Source organism: Coregonus clupeaformis, unplaced genomic scaffold (assembly GCF_020615455.1).
Source record: "Coregonus clupeaformis isolate EN_2021a unplaced genomic scaffold, ASM2061545v1 scaf0003, whole genome shotgun sequence".
Lineage (NCBI taxonomy): Eukaryota > Metazoa > Chordata > Actinopteri > Salmoniformes > Salmonidae > Coregonus > Coregonus clupeaformis.
The window spans coordinates 1624203-1639547 of record NW_025533458.1 but is presented as its reverse complement, the minus strand read 5'-3'; the positions used below and the strand labels follow the sequence as shown (position 1 = coordinate 1639547).

General features: G+C 41.0%; 1 protein-coding gene across 4 annotated transcripts in view; it reads left to right on the top strand.

Moving 5' to 3' along the window:
- Nucleotides 1-14487, top strand: part of LOC121554512 (sodium/potassium/calcium exchanger 2) — a 184679-nt gene extending 170192 nt beyond the window's left edge. For 3 of the 4 annotated variants that reach the window (XM_041868126.2, XM_041868127.2, XM_041868125.2), the window contains 4 exons: nucleotides 832-966; nucleotides 1275-1364; nucleotides 11612-11778; nucleotides 14040-14487. In XM_041868126.2, coding sequence (XP_041724060.1) covers nucleotides 832-966; nucleotides 1275-1364; nucleotides 11612-11778; nucleotides 14040-14289 — 642 coding nt within the window. In that variant the 3' untranslated portion in view covers nucleotides 14290-14487. The remainder of the gene's footprint in view (nucleotides 1-831; nucleotides 967-1274; nucleotides 1365-11611; nucleotides 11779-14039) is intronic. The other variant, XM_041868128.2, reaches the window with a different exon arrangement.
- The last annotated feature ends 858 nt before the right edge of the window (nucleotides 14488-15345 follow it).

The window sequence follows — 15345 nt, the reverse complement described above, 5'->3', positions numbered from 1 at the left end:
GATGCCTTTGATGGTGTGATTGATACCGCTCTTCGACACAATAATGCAATATATCAGGTAACTGATGGATGGGTCTGGATTTAGTCAAGAAGAGGCCTGCTTGGATTAATGTCATGCAGTGAGCCACTTTTCAGTGGAAAAGTGAGCCACTGCCTACTTTCATGTCACCTACACAGCGATGCAGACTCTTATCTTCAGAAGTTGAGGTCTCTCACCTGGTATTCAGACACTAAAGGTCCAGCAGTCCAGACAGTCGTAGTGGGCCTTGTACCTGATGAGTAGAGTGTCAGACTCCTCCAGGCTTGGAGCAATCTTCCCAACCTCTGTCATCAAACACCACTCTCTCAAGGTCACAGAGAGTGAGGGCATGCTGACCAACTCTATCATCAATTCCTAAGGCCTTAGTTGTCATTATTATTTATCATCAACATCGTCATAATTATATTTTTCTCCCAGAAAGGGGCCTTCTTGCTTATTGAATAGCGGTCAAGTGGTGATGAAATAAATCACAAGAGCCTTTGTTTCATTCACAGTCCAGGTGCCCATGGATGTGCCTGACTTGACCCCTTGAACATTTTGTTGTACTGTGTATTGCAGAGCTTTAGGATGGCTGACCCTGACTGCACCACATGACCCCTTGAAACAATTTTTTAGCACAGATCTCCCAATTTCTCCAAACCAATTTCACATTAACTGTATCCATACTGCGGGTTTCTCTTTTCTTTGAATATATCGCATTATTTCCACGCACCTGCAACGAGATAATTCAGATGTGCGAGTGCTTTTTTGAAATTTGAAACTGTATCCATACTGAAAGCTCTCTCTTCTTAGGCTGAGGATGAGGAGGATGAGGACCAGCCTCTGAGCCTGTCCTGGCCAGATACCATGCGCAAGCGTTTCACCTACCTCTTAATCATGCCCATCATCTTCCCTCTGTGGCTAACACTGCCTGATGTCAGGAAACCAGTAAGTGCTTCCCCTCCATTTCTATCTCTTACTGTTTCAGTTTGTCAGATAGAGAATTAGCCTGTGTCCCTATATAGTGCACTACACCCTATGGGCCTTGGTCAAAGGTAGTATAGGGAATAGGGTGCCATTTGTGACACAAACATAGAGAGAAAGACTCATGTTTGGTATGAAATCTATTTGTCTATTTATTTTGCTATAACTGGTAATTGTGTGATGTGTTATCTGTAATACCATAGTATTGAGGCTTCATTTCTGTCATTTCCATCTTTATAGTAACTATAGCTTTTTCCTCCTTTGTCTAACAGACTGCAAAGAAGTTCTTTCCCATCTCATTTCTGGGTTCTATCTGTTGGATTGCTGGATTCTCCTACTTAATGGTGTGGTGGGCTCACCAGGTATGTGGAGTGTTAAATTAATTGAACCGTTAAGGGTTTTTCACACTACTGAGCCTTACCGAACCAAGCCAAACCAAGCTGTAATAAGCTGGTCTGGTTGTGCATAGGGTTATGGCGGTCATAAAGTTTTGTCAGCCGGTGATTGTCAAGCACATAACTGCCGTTCTCACGGTAATTGACTGTTAATTAACATAAACAAGTTTAGCATCTCCTGGCTTCCACACATAGCCTACAAGCTACTGATGCAGAACTTTGGAACGTCTACATTTAAAAAAGTATAATAAATCCATTTAATATGGCCTACACCATCACAATAAATCCATTATTTATTTTAGACAGGTCTAAAGAAGCATGATATGAAGAACATTTACTCTATTTCAGAAGAACAGAATAGCATACTCTGAGCTGTCCTTATGTTAGGCCCTGATATGGCTATGCCATACAGCTGTGGGCGACACTAGTTCATTTAGCAGACAGGATTTGCTTAGAATTCCATGGCATACTTTTTTATTATTTTATAGTATGAAGAATACAATTGAACATAACTTAATAAAATAGAAAGGCTATATTCTCCAAACGATTTCAAAGGATGTGCGCACATGCGGCTATTCTGTGTTGAGCGGTTAACAAAGAAACTGGTCCTCCTACAGGATATGCTTAATTTAGAGTTATTTATGCAACTTTAGTTGTGATACAAACATTGGGCTATATGTTTGGATTTTTAATACATTCTAAGGCTGTATGATGGGACTCTAATGATGATTTGAAAAAAGTTGCATGAAATGCATGAGCTTTGATTTGTTTCTTGTGCAAGCCGCACACACTTCATCAGTCTCTCATTTACAATTTGACAAGCACGTGATAATATTCACCAGGCCTCGAATTTCCAGGCTGCATCCCCCTTATGTGGCCATAATGCCCCCTAAAAAGTCCATGCCTTTTGCGGCCACAGTGGCCGTTGTTCCCTTGGACTAAATATAATAATTATAATTCCCTTCTCCCAGGTGCCGTGCACCAAAGCACCTCTCACTCCCATTGCTGTCTCAGATATCTCAATTCTTATTAACCAATGCCCATCACATGATCGGGTCCTTCTCACAGGCATTTCAGCTAAGAAGTAGGCTACAAGTGAATGAAGACAGACACATATTTGACACATATTGAAGATGTTAGAACTGTCAACATTTAGCCTACTTTTCGTCAGCCAGCAAGTTATCCTGCCTCTCGCCCGTCCTTAAAGGGTTCTCCAAATACTGTGATGCGTGGGAGTGGGCGGATTTTCTCGTCCTTCTCGCTAGCCGTGATTTTGGGCAGCTCCATGGTAAGAAATGTCACTGTTCCTGGTGCAAAAACATTCCTATCCCGGAGCTCCAGTAAATGACATTACTAAGCTGCTCCCGAATGTACTACGTCAGGACATGGAAATCAATTCCATCGTAGTCCATGTGGGTTTTAATGACATTATGAAGGGCAGCTCTGAACAGTTGAAACTGGATTTTAAAGAGCTGATTGATTCTCTGCTAGACACTAATAAAATACGCATAATATCTGGCCTTGTGCCCTCTCTGAATCGTGGCATTGAATGCTTTAGCAGGATTTTTCACTTCACAACTGGCTACGTGATTATTGCAGCTCAATGAGTATAACTTTTGTTGACAATTTCGATACCCCCGAATAATTTGGGTTCCTGGATCCTTTCACAACATTATAAGGCTGCGTTGAGACAATGATTTATCAATGACCCAAGCCCAACTCAATTCATCCCTACCATTGTGTTGCTGAGTTGTCATAATGCTTCAGCAAATGTACATTATCCCAGGGGCATTGGTAGACACAATGTAAGTAACCTAATTTATGTCCCTCTAACTGCCCTGAATGCCTCTGCTGATCCTACAGCTATTGTATGCAGTAATCATGTGCCTATGAACCAGAGTTATACTGTTAGCACTGAGGCGGTGTGCCCTAGCAGGAAGTCCACTGTGTGCAGCTCACTCTGCACTAACATATATAACATGAGCATATGTATTTCTGCTAAGATTCCCAGTATAGCAATAAAAACAATAAAGCATCCCAGAAAAGTGCTAAAAATAGCCCATGTTAACAATTGTAGCTTAAGAAACAAGGTTGATGAACTCAATAATTTGCTACTAACTGATGACATTCATATTCTGACTATCACTGAAACAATACCTTTGATGATACAGTGGTAGCAATACATGGTTATAACATCTACAGAAAATACAGAAATGCCAATGACCACCAAGTGCTAACAGTCCGTATCTGTGTGAAATGATTGATAATGTGCAGTGAGGGGAAAAAAATATTTGATCCCCAGCTGATTTTGTACGTTTGCCCACTGAGAAAGAAATGACCAGTCTATAATTTAATGGTAGGTTTATTTGAACAGTGAGAGACAGAATAACAACAAAAAAATCCAGAAAAACGCATGTCAAAAATGTTATAAATTGATTTGCATTTTAATGAGGGAAATAATTATTTGACCCCTCTGCAAAACATTACTTAGAACTTGGTGGCAAAACCCTTGTTGGCAATCATAGAGGTCAGACGTTTCTTGTAGTTGGCCACCAGGTTTGGTGGCCACCAGGTTTGCACACATCTCAGGAGTCATTAAGGTTTCGGGGCTGACGTTTGGCAACTCAAACCTTCAGCTCCCTCCACAGATTTGGTGACTATGGTCCCAGCAGGGGATCAAATACTTTTTTCCCTCACTGTATGTGTTATCAACAGAGAGGTATATTTTCTGGGTGATTTAAATATTGACTGGCTTTCATCAAGCTGCCCACTCAAGAAAAAGCTTCAAACTGCAACCAGTGCCTGCAACCTGGTTCAGGTTATCAGTCAACCTACCAGCGTAGTTACAAACAGCACAGGAATGAAACCATCAACATGTATTGATCACTTCTTTACTAATGCTGCAGAAATTTGCTTTAAAGCAGTATCCAAATCCATTGGATGTAGTGATCACAATATAGTAGCCATATGTAGGAAAACCAAAATTACAAAGGCTGGGCCTAATATAGTGTACAAGAGGTCATATAATACATTTTATAGTGAATCCTATTGTCAGGGGTGCTGAAGGTGGGTGTGGTGCAGGAATCAAGCGCAGGACGCAGAAGCTAAGTCCAAAAGACTTTAGTGAATTATTCACATAGTACACGAGCACAATAAGCCCGGAGGCGAAATAAAGGCGCACACAGGCGTCAAACAAAAGGCGCATGAACATGTGCGAAAACCTCTCCAAACAACGGAGGGAAGTACGCAGCTCAGAACACCAAAACAGAAGAGCAATCACACACAACACCATACACACACAACGAGAACTAAATAGGACACTAATGAGGACTAACTAGACACAGGTGTACAACATCAAGACAAAACCAAACGAACATGAAACATAGATCGGTGGCAGCTAGTACTCCGGGGACGACGACCGCCGAAACCTGCCCGAACAAGGAGGAGGAGCAGCCTCGGCCGAAACCGTGACACCTATGTTCTTGATGTAAATTATATTTGTTGGTCTATGGTGTGTAATGAGGAGCAACCAGACGCTGCACTTGACACATTTATGAAATTGCTTATTCCAGTTACAAATAAGCATGCACCCATTAAGCAAATTACTGTAAAAACTGTTTGATAAGGAATTGAACATTTTAGAGGGATTAGGCAAAAGGAATGGCTGTGATGAGTGTAATAGATAACCTCCCGAGTGGCGCAGTGGTCTAAGGCACTGCATCGCAGTGCTAGCTGTGCCACTAGAGATCCTGGTTTGAATCCAGGCTCTGTCGTAGCCGTCCGCGACCGGGAGACCCATGGGGCGGCGCACAAGTCGGCCAGGGTAGGGGAGGGAATGGCTGGCAGGGATGTAGCTCAGTTGGTAGAGCATGGTGTTTGCAACGCCAGGGTTGTGGGTTCGATTCCCACGGGGGTCCAGTATTAAAAAACATAAAATATGTATGCACTCACTAACTGTAAGTCACTCTGGATAAGAGCGTCTGCTAAATGACGTAAATGTAAATGATAGAAGGAGTCAGGCGCAGGAGGGTAATCACCGAATGCAGAGTTTTTTGACACGGACTGTTAGCACTTGGTGGTCACTGTTATCTATCACACTCATCACAGCCATTCGTTTGTCACTCCCATAAATATTTTTTATGGGAGGGACAAACGAAACAGGCACAGGGGAAAATCTACCCTGGCAATACAAGGTAATGGTAGCTCCAACAATAACAGGCACAGGGGAAATATCTACCCCGGCAATAACAAGGTACAAGTAAATCCACCGAGCTACACTACTCTCACAATCAATCAATCACCCACAAGGACAAGGGGGGCAGAGGGAACACTTATACACAGACTAATGAGGGGATAAGAACCAAGTGTGTGTGATGAAAAGACAAGACAAATGGAATGATGAATAATGGAGCGGCAGTGGCTAGTAAGCCGGTGACGAACAAGGAGGGGAGGCAGCCCCTCGTGTCGTGACAATGGCAAATAAGTCTGGCCGCACAACCGATTGGCAAATGTACTGCAAATTTAGAAATCATGTGACTAAACGAAATAAAAAGAAGAAGAAAATATATTATGAAACAAATATAAATGATGTAAAGAATGATAGTAAAAAGCTTTGGAGCACCTTAAATGAACATTCGGGCTAAAACAGGCAAACTCAGCTCCATTATTAATGTTTTTTTTCATTGGCAAGATTAGCAAATGTAGGCATGACATGCCAACTACAAACGCTGGCACTACACATCCAAGTATTACTGATCAAATTATGAAAGACAAGCATTGTAATTTTGAAATCCGTAAAGTGAGTGTGGAAGACATGAAAACAGTATTGTTGTCTATTAACAATGACAAGCCACCGGGGTCTGACAACTTGGATGGAAAATTACTGAGGATAGTAACGGACGATATTGCCACATCTTCAATCTAAGCCTACTAGAAAGTGTGTGCCCTCAGACCTGGAGGGAAGCAAAAGTAATTTAGCTACCCAAGAATATTAAAGCCCCCTTTACTGGCTCAAATAGCCGACAAATCAGCCTGTTACCAACCCTTAGTAAACTTTTTGAAAAAATTGTGTTTGACCAGATACAATGCTATTTTACAGTAAACTAATTGACAACAGACTTTCAGCATGCTTATAGGGAAGGACATTCAACAAGCACGACACTTACACAAATGACTGTTGATTGGCTAAGAGAAATTGATGATAACAAGATTGTGGGAGCTGTTTTGTAAGACTTCAGTGCGGCTTTAAATGGGTGACAAATTATAAGTTAGTCCTAAATATTTCCAAAACTTAAATCATTGTATTTGGGACAATTCATTCACTAAACCCTAAACCTCAACTAAATCTTGTAATAAATAATGTGGAAATTGAGCAAGTTGAGGTGACTAAACTGCTTGGAGTAACCCTGGATTGGTCAAAACATGTTGATGCAACAGTAGGTAAGATGGGGAGAAGTCTGTCCATAAAAAGTGCTTCTCTGCCTTATCAACAAGGCAGGTCCTACAGGCCCTAATTTTGTCGCACCTGGACCACTGTTCAGTCATGTGGTCAGGTGCCACAAAGAGGGACCTCCGAATATTACAATTGGCTCAGAACAGGGCAGCATGGCTGGCGCTTAGATGTACACAGAGAGCTAACATTAATAATATGCATGTAAATCTCTCATGACTCAAAGTGGAGTGACTTCATCAATACTTGTTTTTGTAACAAGTGTTGACATGCTGATTGCACCGATGTGTCTGTTTAAACTACTAACACACAGCTCGGACACCCATGCATACCCCACCAGACATGCCACCAGAGTTCTCTTCACAATCCCCAAGCCAAGAACAGACTATGGGAGGTGCAAAGTACTACGTAGAGCAATGGCTACATGGAACTATATTCCACATCAGGTAACTCATGTAAGCAGTAGAATCAGATTTAAAAAACAGATAAATAACATGGAAAAGTGGGGACTGTGAAGAGACACTCAGGCACAGACAGATGCTTATACATACACATGATAAGACATGCACTCTACACACACATACACATAGATTTTGTATTGTAGATATGTGGTAGCAGAGTAGTGGCCTGAGGGAACACAATGTGTTGTGAAAAGTGTTATGAAATGTAATGTCATGTAATATTTTAAATTGTATATAACTGCCTTGATGTTGCTGGACCACAGGAAGAGTAGCTGCTGCCTTGAGGATCCTTAATAAATACAAATATAAATGAAAGAGTGCAGTGTATAAAGTCAGAACATCTGCTATCTCAGCCACTGCCTGTCATCAAGGGAGTACACCAAGGCTCGATCCTAGGCCCCACGCTCTTCTCAATTTACATCAACAATATAGCTCAGGCAGTAGGAAGCTCTCTCATCCATTTATATGCAGATGATACAGTCTTATACTCAGCTGGCCCCTCTCCAGAGTTTGTGTTAAACGCTCTACAACAAAGCTTTCTTAGTGTCCAACAAGCTTTCTCTGCCCTTAACCTTGTTCTGAACACTTCCAAAACAAAAGGTCATGTGGTTCAGTAAGACGATTGCCCCTCTCCCCACCAGTGTGATTACTAACGCTGAGGGTTTAGAGCTTGAGGTAGTCACCTCATATAAGTACTTGGGAGTATGGCTAGACAGTACACTGTCCTTCTCTCAGTACATATCAAAGCTGCAGGCTAAGGTTAAATCTAGACTTGGTTTCCTCTATCGTAATCACTCCTCTTTCACCCCAGCTGCCAAACTAACCCTGATTCAGATGACCATCCGACCCATGCTAGATAACGCAGACGTAATTTATAGATTGGCAGGTAAGGGTGCTCTCGAGTGGCTAGATGTTCTTTACCATTCGGTCATCAGTTTTGCCACCAATGCTCCTTATAGAACACATCACTGCACTCTGTACTCCTCTGTAAACTGGTAATCTCTGTATACCCATCGCAAGACCCACTGGTTGATGCTTATTTACAAAACCCTCTTAGGCCTCACTCCCCCCTATCTGAGATACCTACTGCAGCCCTCATCCTCCACATACAACACCCGTTCTGCCAGTCACATTCTGTTAAAGGTCCCCAAAGCACACACATCCCTGTGTCGCTCCTCTTTCCAGTTCGCTGCAGCTAGCGACAGGAACGAGCTGCAAAAAACACTCTGGACAGTTTTATCTCCATCTCTTGATTCTAAGACTCAATCATGGACACTCTTACTGACAGTGGTGGCTGCTTCGCGTGATGTATTGTTGTCTCTACCTTCTTGCCCTTTTTGCTGTTGTCTGTGCCCCATAATGTTTGTACCATGTCTTGTGCTGGTGCTGCTACCATGTTGTGCTGCTACCATGTTGTTTTCATGTTGGGTTGCTACCTTGCTGTGTTGTCGTGTGTTGCTGCCATGCTATCTTGTTGTCTTAGGTCTCTCTTTATGTAGTGTCTCTTTATATATTCTCTCTCTTGTTGTGATGTGTTTTTGGTCCTATATTTATATATATTTATTGATTTAATCCCAGCCTCCGTCCCCGGCGGGAGGCCTTTTGCCTTTTGGTAGGCCGTCATTGTAAATAAGACTTTGTTCTTAAATGACTTGCCTAATTAAATAAAGGTTAAATAAAAAATAAAAATAAATGAGTAGGCCTAAAGAACAGCACTAGCCTATGTCAATCTACTATCCCCCATAGTACAAAAGTTGACCTATTCTAATTTAATACATTTTTACATTTTAGTCATTTACATTTAGCAGACGCTCTTATCCAGAGCGACTTACAGTTAGTGAGTGCATACATTTTCATACTGGTGAATAATGGTAAATAAATATTCCAAACATACGTGTGGGATGCGATAGATCCCAAATGAATAAAACCACTCGCATCAAAAAAATGTTTAAAAGCAATGAGGCTGATGCAACAGATCAGAACATTTAGCTTAAAAGGTTGATAAACTGTTAAGCTATTTCTTCACATTATACGTGCAGCAATGCACACATGGCAGTAGGCTATAAGCGTGAATGTTCCAAAATGCATTCAATTAGCGGGAAAAAAACTGTTCTCAAAAAAATGATTATGCATGTGATGCTTTATTATAAAGTTGCATTTTTATGGTGAAAATGATCTTCCCCAAACTTGAAACTCAATCGCAGCCTATGCCAGTTAGGCTTTATACCGGTTATAAAGCGGTTTAATGTGCTTAATTTTAAGAAGGTATTTGGCCACTTTAGTTGTGATATATACACATAGGCCTATGGGCTTGCATACATGAGGTGTGCGACTATGATTTGAATTAGTCGCACATAAAAGGCATGCGCTGTTTCTTTCCTTATTGCACAAGCTGGGCATCATTCACAAGTGATAATACATCATTCACAAGTGATAGGTTAATATTGTCACCCATCAGACTATTCTTAATTTAATGTTGCCTTTACATATATTAAATAATATATGTGTGCAATTAGTTTTGATTTTGAATGGACTATTATCATGCACCTGTCTCGGAACAGGGACATGAAAAAAAAAAAGTAATCTATGCACTGCAATAGCGAATGGAGGACGCTTTTCCCGTGGTTCATTTTCATACCAGCCAGGTAGGCTATACTCCTGTTTTAAAGCGAAACAATATGCTTAATATTAGGAAAGTTGATAAATAAATATAGTAGGCCTTGCCTATAGAAAGCTGATGGGATCCTCCTCTTTTTAATAGAGGTGTGATGAGATGATGTCGAAGGAGTCAGGCGCAGGAGGGTAAATCACAGAATAACAGGCTTTATTCCACAACCACAGAGTTACGCAGTAATGCGTCAAAAACACTCCAGTGCGCAAAACAGGCGCACTGGAAAACACAAGGCACACAGGAAAATATCCAGGCGATACAAAATACAAGGAGCTCCATCGAGCTTCACTATCCTCCACAATAAACAATCACACACAAAGACAACTGGGCAGAGGGAACACTTATACAGGTACTGATGAGGGGATATGAACCAGGTGTGTGTAATAAACAAGACAAAACAAATGGAATGATGAGATGAGGAGCGGCAGTGGCTAGAAGGCCGGTGACGACGAACGCCGAAGCCTGCCCGAACAAGGAGAAGTGGCAGCTTCGGAGGAAGTTGTGTTGCGTCACAGCCACTGCTGTTCCATAATCTAATTTTACTGCTTGTATGAGTTACTTGATGTGGAATAGAGTTCCATGTAGTCATGGCTCTATGTAGTATTATGTGCCTCCCATAGTCTGTTCTGGACTTTGGGACTGTGAAGAGACCTCTGGTGGCATGTCTTGTGGGGTATGCATGTGTGTCTGTAGGACCTGCCTTGTTGATAGTGCTGTTAAGAATGCAGAGTAGCGCTTTATTATAGACAGACTTCTCACCATCTTAGCTACTGTTGTATCAATATGTTTTGATCATGACAGTTTACAATTCAGGGTTACTCCAAGCAGTTTAGTCACCTCAACTTGCTCAATTTCCACATTATTCATTACAAGATTTAGTTGAGGTTTAGGGTTTAGTGAATTATTTATTCCTTGCCACCCATTCTGAAACTAACTGCAACTCTTTGTTAAGTGTTGTCAGAGTGATTAGAAGGACAATAGAGTGCTGAGTACTAGGCAGTTAGCAAGTTTGGTAGACTACTAATGACCATCAGCAGCATCAGAGCTTGGAGAAGCATAATTACCGTGACTAAACGGTCACGTGGAATTTGAATGCCGTCATGACTTGTGACCACCAGTGTGGCGGTAATACGGTCACCGTAACAGCCCTAGTTATGCACACACCATAGTTGCTGAAAAATGCAAGATGGTTCAGTACTACATTTAGTGAAATCATGTTGCCTTTAGTGAAGACACTAAACCACCTCCTCACACAGAACATAACACAAGCGTGTTCACAAGCAAGTGGGAGGACGTATAGGTCATTAGAAAAGTAGAGGGATATTCAGAGGGTTAGAATGCTGTGGGATTGTTATTAGCAGCTTTCCGTGAAATGTATTCAGGCTAAGACCTGTATGCCATTCAAAGCTAGACAGCACCAAATAGTCAGAGTGCCAAAATATCCTCTGTCCCCAAATACTGGGATTTTCTCCTTATCATGCATGTTAACAGAATGGAAAAAAATTAACAAAAAATAAGTCCAAAGTATAGCTCACTGTGTAATTCCTTAAACCTCACCTCTACTCAACCTCTCAGCGAAGAAAAAAAAGATGTTGTTTTATTTACCCAATATTTTTCTCTTTTCTCTCTACAGGTTGGAGAGACCATTGGGATTACAGAAGAGATTATGGGTTTGACTATATTAGCAGCTGGTACCTCCATCCCTGACCTAATCACCAGTGTCATTGTTGCACGGAAGGGACTGGGGGACATGGCTGTGTCCAGCTCTGTGGGCTCCAACATCTTTGACATCACTGTTGGGTACGCTGATGTCATCAGTACTGTGACCACTCTTATATCTAATTACTCATTTATTTTGATATCTGTTAGTTTCACATTTTGAACATTGTTTATTATAAGATTATTCTTATTAGCATTCTCGCAGTGCTGGGGGAAGTTTTTACATATTACATAATAACAGTCATATTACTTTGTTCTTATCCAATAAGTAGCTTTCGGTTTACTTGGGATTCACTAAAACCACAATAATTACACTTAGGTACCATTTTCATAAGAATTATTTCCATCTATATGATAAATGCTTGCCAGATATAATATGTTGTAAAAGTTCACTGAACTATGTTGTATTCTCAAATTTGTTTGATTGAATAAGGTTTGCCCATGGGGGACATGGAAGTTCCCACTACTCAACTTTTCAGTCAGTGTTACCTGAACTAAAACATTTTAGTTCGCCCAAACCTAGCTCCAACATGAGAAAACGTAGTGAAAAATTATGTCAACTTAAAATGATGTGTTTGCTCAATTTGTCTCATATGTTCATTCAACTAGAAATTATTATTTATATTTGTCATTTTACCTAAGAAAAGGCTGTGGAACTAGTTACACACAGTACTGTTAACATACAATGTTTTCAACTTATATATTTGACACACATGCTTACATTGTGCATGTTAATGAAAAGCTGAAATGTCTTGAGTCAATAAGTATTCAACTCCTTTGTTATGGCAAACCTAAATAAGTTCAGGAGTAAACATTTGCTTAACAAGTCACATAACTTGCATGGAATCACTCTTTGTGCAATAATAGTGTTAAACATGATTTTTGAATTATTCTACCTCGTCTCTGTACCCCACATATACAATTATCTGTATGGTCCCTCAGTCGAGCAGTGAATTTCAAACACAGATTCAACCACTAAGACCAGGGAGGTTTTCCAATGCCTCTCAAAGAAGGGCAGTTATTGGTAGATGGGTAAAAAATTAAAGCAGACATTGAATATCCCTTTGATCATGGCAAAGTTATTAATTACACATTGGATGGTGTATCAATACACCCAGTCACTACAAAGATACAGGCGTCCTTCCTAACTCAGTTGCCAGAGAGGAAGGAAACCGCTCAGGGATTTCATCATGAGGCCAATGGTGACTTTAAAACAATTACAGAGTTTAATGGCTTTGACAGGAGAAAACTGAGGATGGATCACATGCATACACACACGCATGATAACATACGCACTGTACACACACGTACACATGGATTTTGTGTTGTAGTTATGTGGTAGTAAAGGCCTTGCCTTGGCAGCAGCTAATGGGGATCCATAATAAATACAAAATACAAATACAAACATTTTAGTTACTCCACAATACTATCCTAATTGACATAGTGAAAAGAAGGAAGCCTGTACAGAATACAAATATTTCAAACCATGCATCGTGTTTGGAACAAGGCACTAAAGTAACACTTCAGAAAATATGTAAAAGCAATTAACATTTATTTATTTATTTATTCATCACTACAGATCGAACCCGGATCTGTAGCGATGCCTCAAGCACTGCAGTGCCTTAGACCGCTGCACCACTCGGGAGGCCCCAGCAATTTACTTTTTGTCCTGAATACATAGTGTTATGTTTGGGGCAAATCCAATACAACACATTACTGAGTACCACTCTCGATATTTTCAAGCATGGTGGTGGCTGCATCATGTTATGGGTATGCTTGTAATCGTTAAGGACTGGGGAGTTTTTCAGGATAAAATATAAAGAATGGAGCTAAGCACAGGCAGAATGCTAGAGGAAAACCTAGTTCCGTCTGCTTTCCACCAGACACTGGGAGATTAATTTACCTTTCAGCCGGACAATAACCTAAAACACAAGGTCAAATCTACACTGGAGTTGCTTACCAAGAAGACAGTGAATGTTCCTGAGTGGCATAGTTACAGTTTTGACTTAAATCTACTTGAAAATATATGGCAAGACCTGAAAATGGTTGTCTAGCAATGATCAACAACCAATTTGACAGAGCTCGAAGAATTTTGAAAAGAATAATGGGCAAATGTTGCACAATCCGGGTGTGGAAAGTTCTTAAAGACTTACCCAGAAAGACTCACAGCTGTAATCGCTGCCAAGGGTGCTTCTACAAAGTATTGACTCAGGGGTGTGAATACTTATGTAAATAAGATATTTCTGTATTTCATTTTCAATACATTTGCAAATATTCCTAAAAACATGTTTTCACTTTGTGTGTTTGTGTGTGCGTGTGTGTGTTTATTTTGTGTGTTTCAGCCTGCCATTCCCATGGCTCCTCTGGTCCATCATCAACAACATGCAGCCTGTGGCGGTGAGTTCTAACGGGCTGTTCTGCGCCATTGTGTTGCTGTTCCTCATGCTCATCTTCGTCATCATCTCAATTGCTGCCTGCAAGTGGCGGATGAGCAAGCTGCTGGGCTTCATCATGTTCGTGCTCTACTTAGTGTTCCTGGTGGTCAGCGTTATGCTGGAAGACAAGATCATCGCCTGCCCTATATCCATCTGAAACTCCTCTCCCTCCACTGCTGCCAGAAAGCATTCACCCCTAACACAAGATACAAGAAGCATGGGGATGGGATGGAGGAAAGACTCCCAAAAGAATGAGGGCGCAAGATATGGCTGATTCATTGGTCGGCTAGACCTAAGCGGAAGTAGATAATTATTATTATTTAAAAAAGTATTATTATTATTTTATGTTATTTATTTGGGGGTGGGGGTGTAGATGGCTGGGGGTTGTAATTTTGGGGGGGATGGTGGGTGGTGTATTAGCCAGGTAGAGGAGCAACTATGCCATCTTATGCATGTCACCTGTTTTACTAGATCAGTTGATTCTGGACTACTCCTAGTAGATTGAGGATGCTGACCTCCTGTGAACTTTGAGGTCAGGACGTACACAAGAGACTTCTGACAAAGCTGGCTGATCTTGGCACAAAAGACCAGAGGTGCAACAATATTGTTCTGTGCTTCAGGACTGATTGTAAGAAACCTTTTCAAATAACACTTTGGATGACCCTCTTTAACTGATTTCACTGACTGACCGGATGACTTCACTCGACTTGTCACTCCAGTGTGTATTGTTCTATTGAGTTTGATGATGAGCAACCCTTGGATGAAGGGATGTTGCTGATGCTCCACACAAAGCATTGGTTTTACATAAGACTAAAATATGGTTTAAACATCTCCTCTCTTGTGTACTTAGTGACCAAGCATCAAAAGATGAAGCAGTCCAAGCAGTTTTGCATGCAGAGCTGGAGATAGGAACAGATTTTTCCTAATTCATCTTGTGTTCTGTCCAAAAGTTCACATTTTCCATCCCTCCTTCCGGATGTTATTGCTCACCATGTCTCTTTGATTGACACACTAGCTGTAATTACTAAAATAGTAGTAGCGTCAGTTGTACTGTAGGTGTTGGACTTTGACTCTTCCTGGGTCTTGATAGGCCTACCTGTTATCTTATCCACTTCTCCACCTGCCATTGGACATAAGACTTCATATTGTACAGAGCTTGCCATGCTTCACACGCCAATTGGTAAGGTAAACTCTACTGGAAAATGTTAACTTG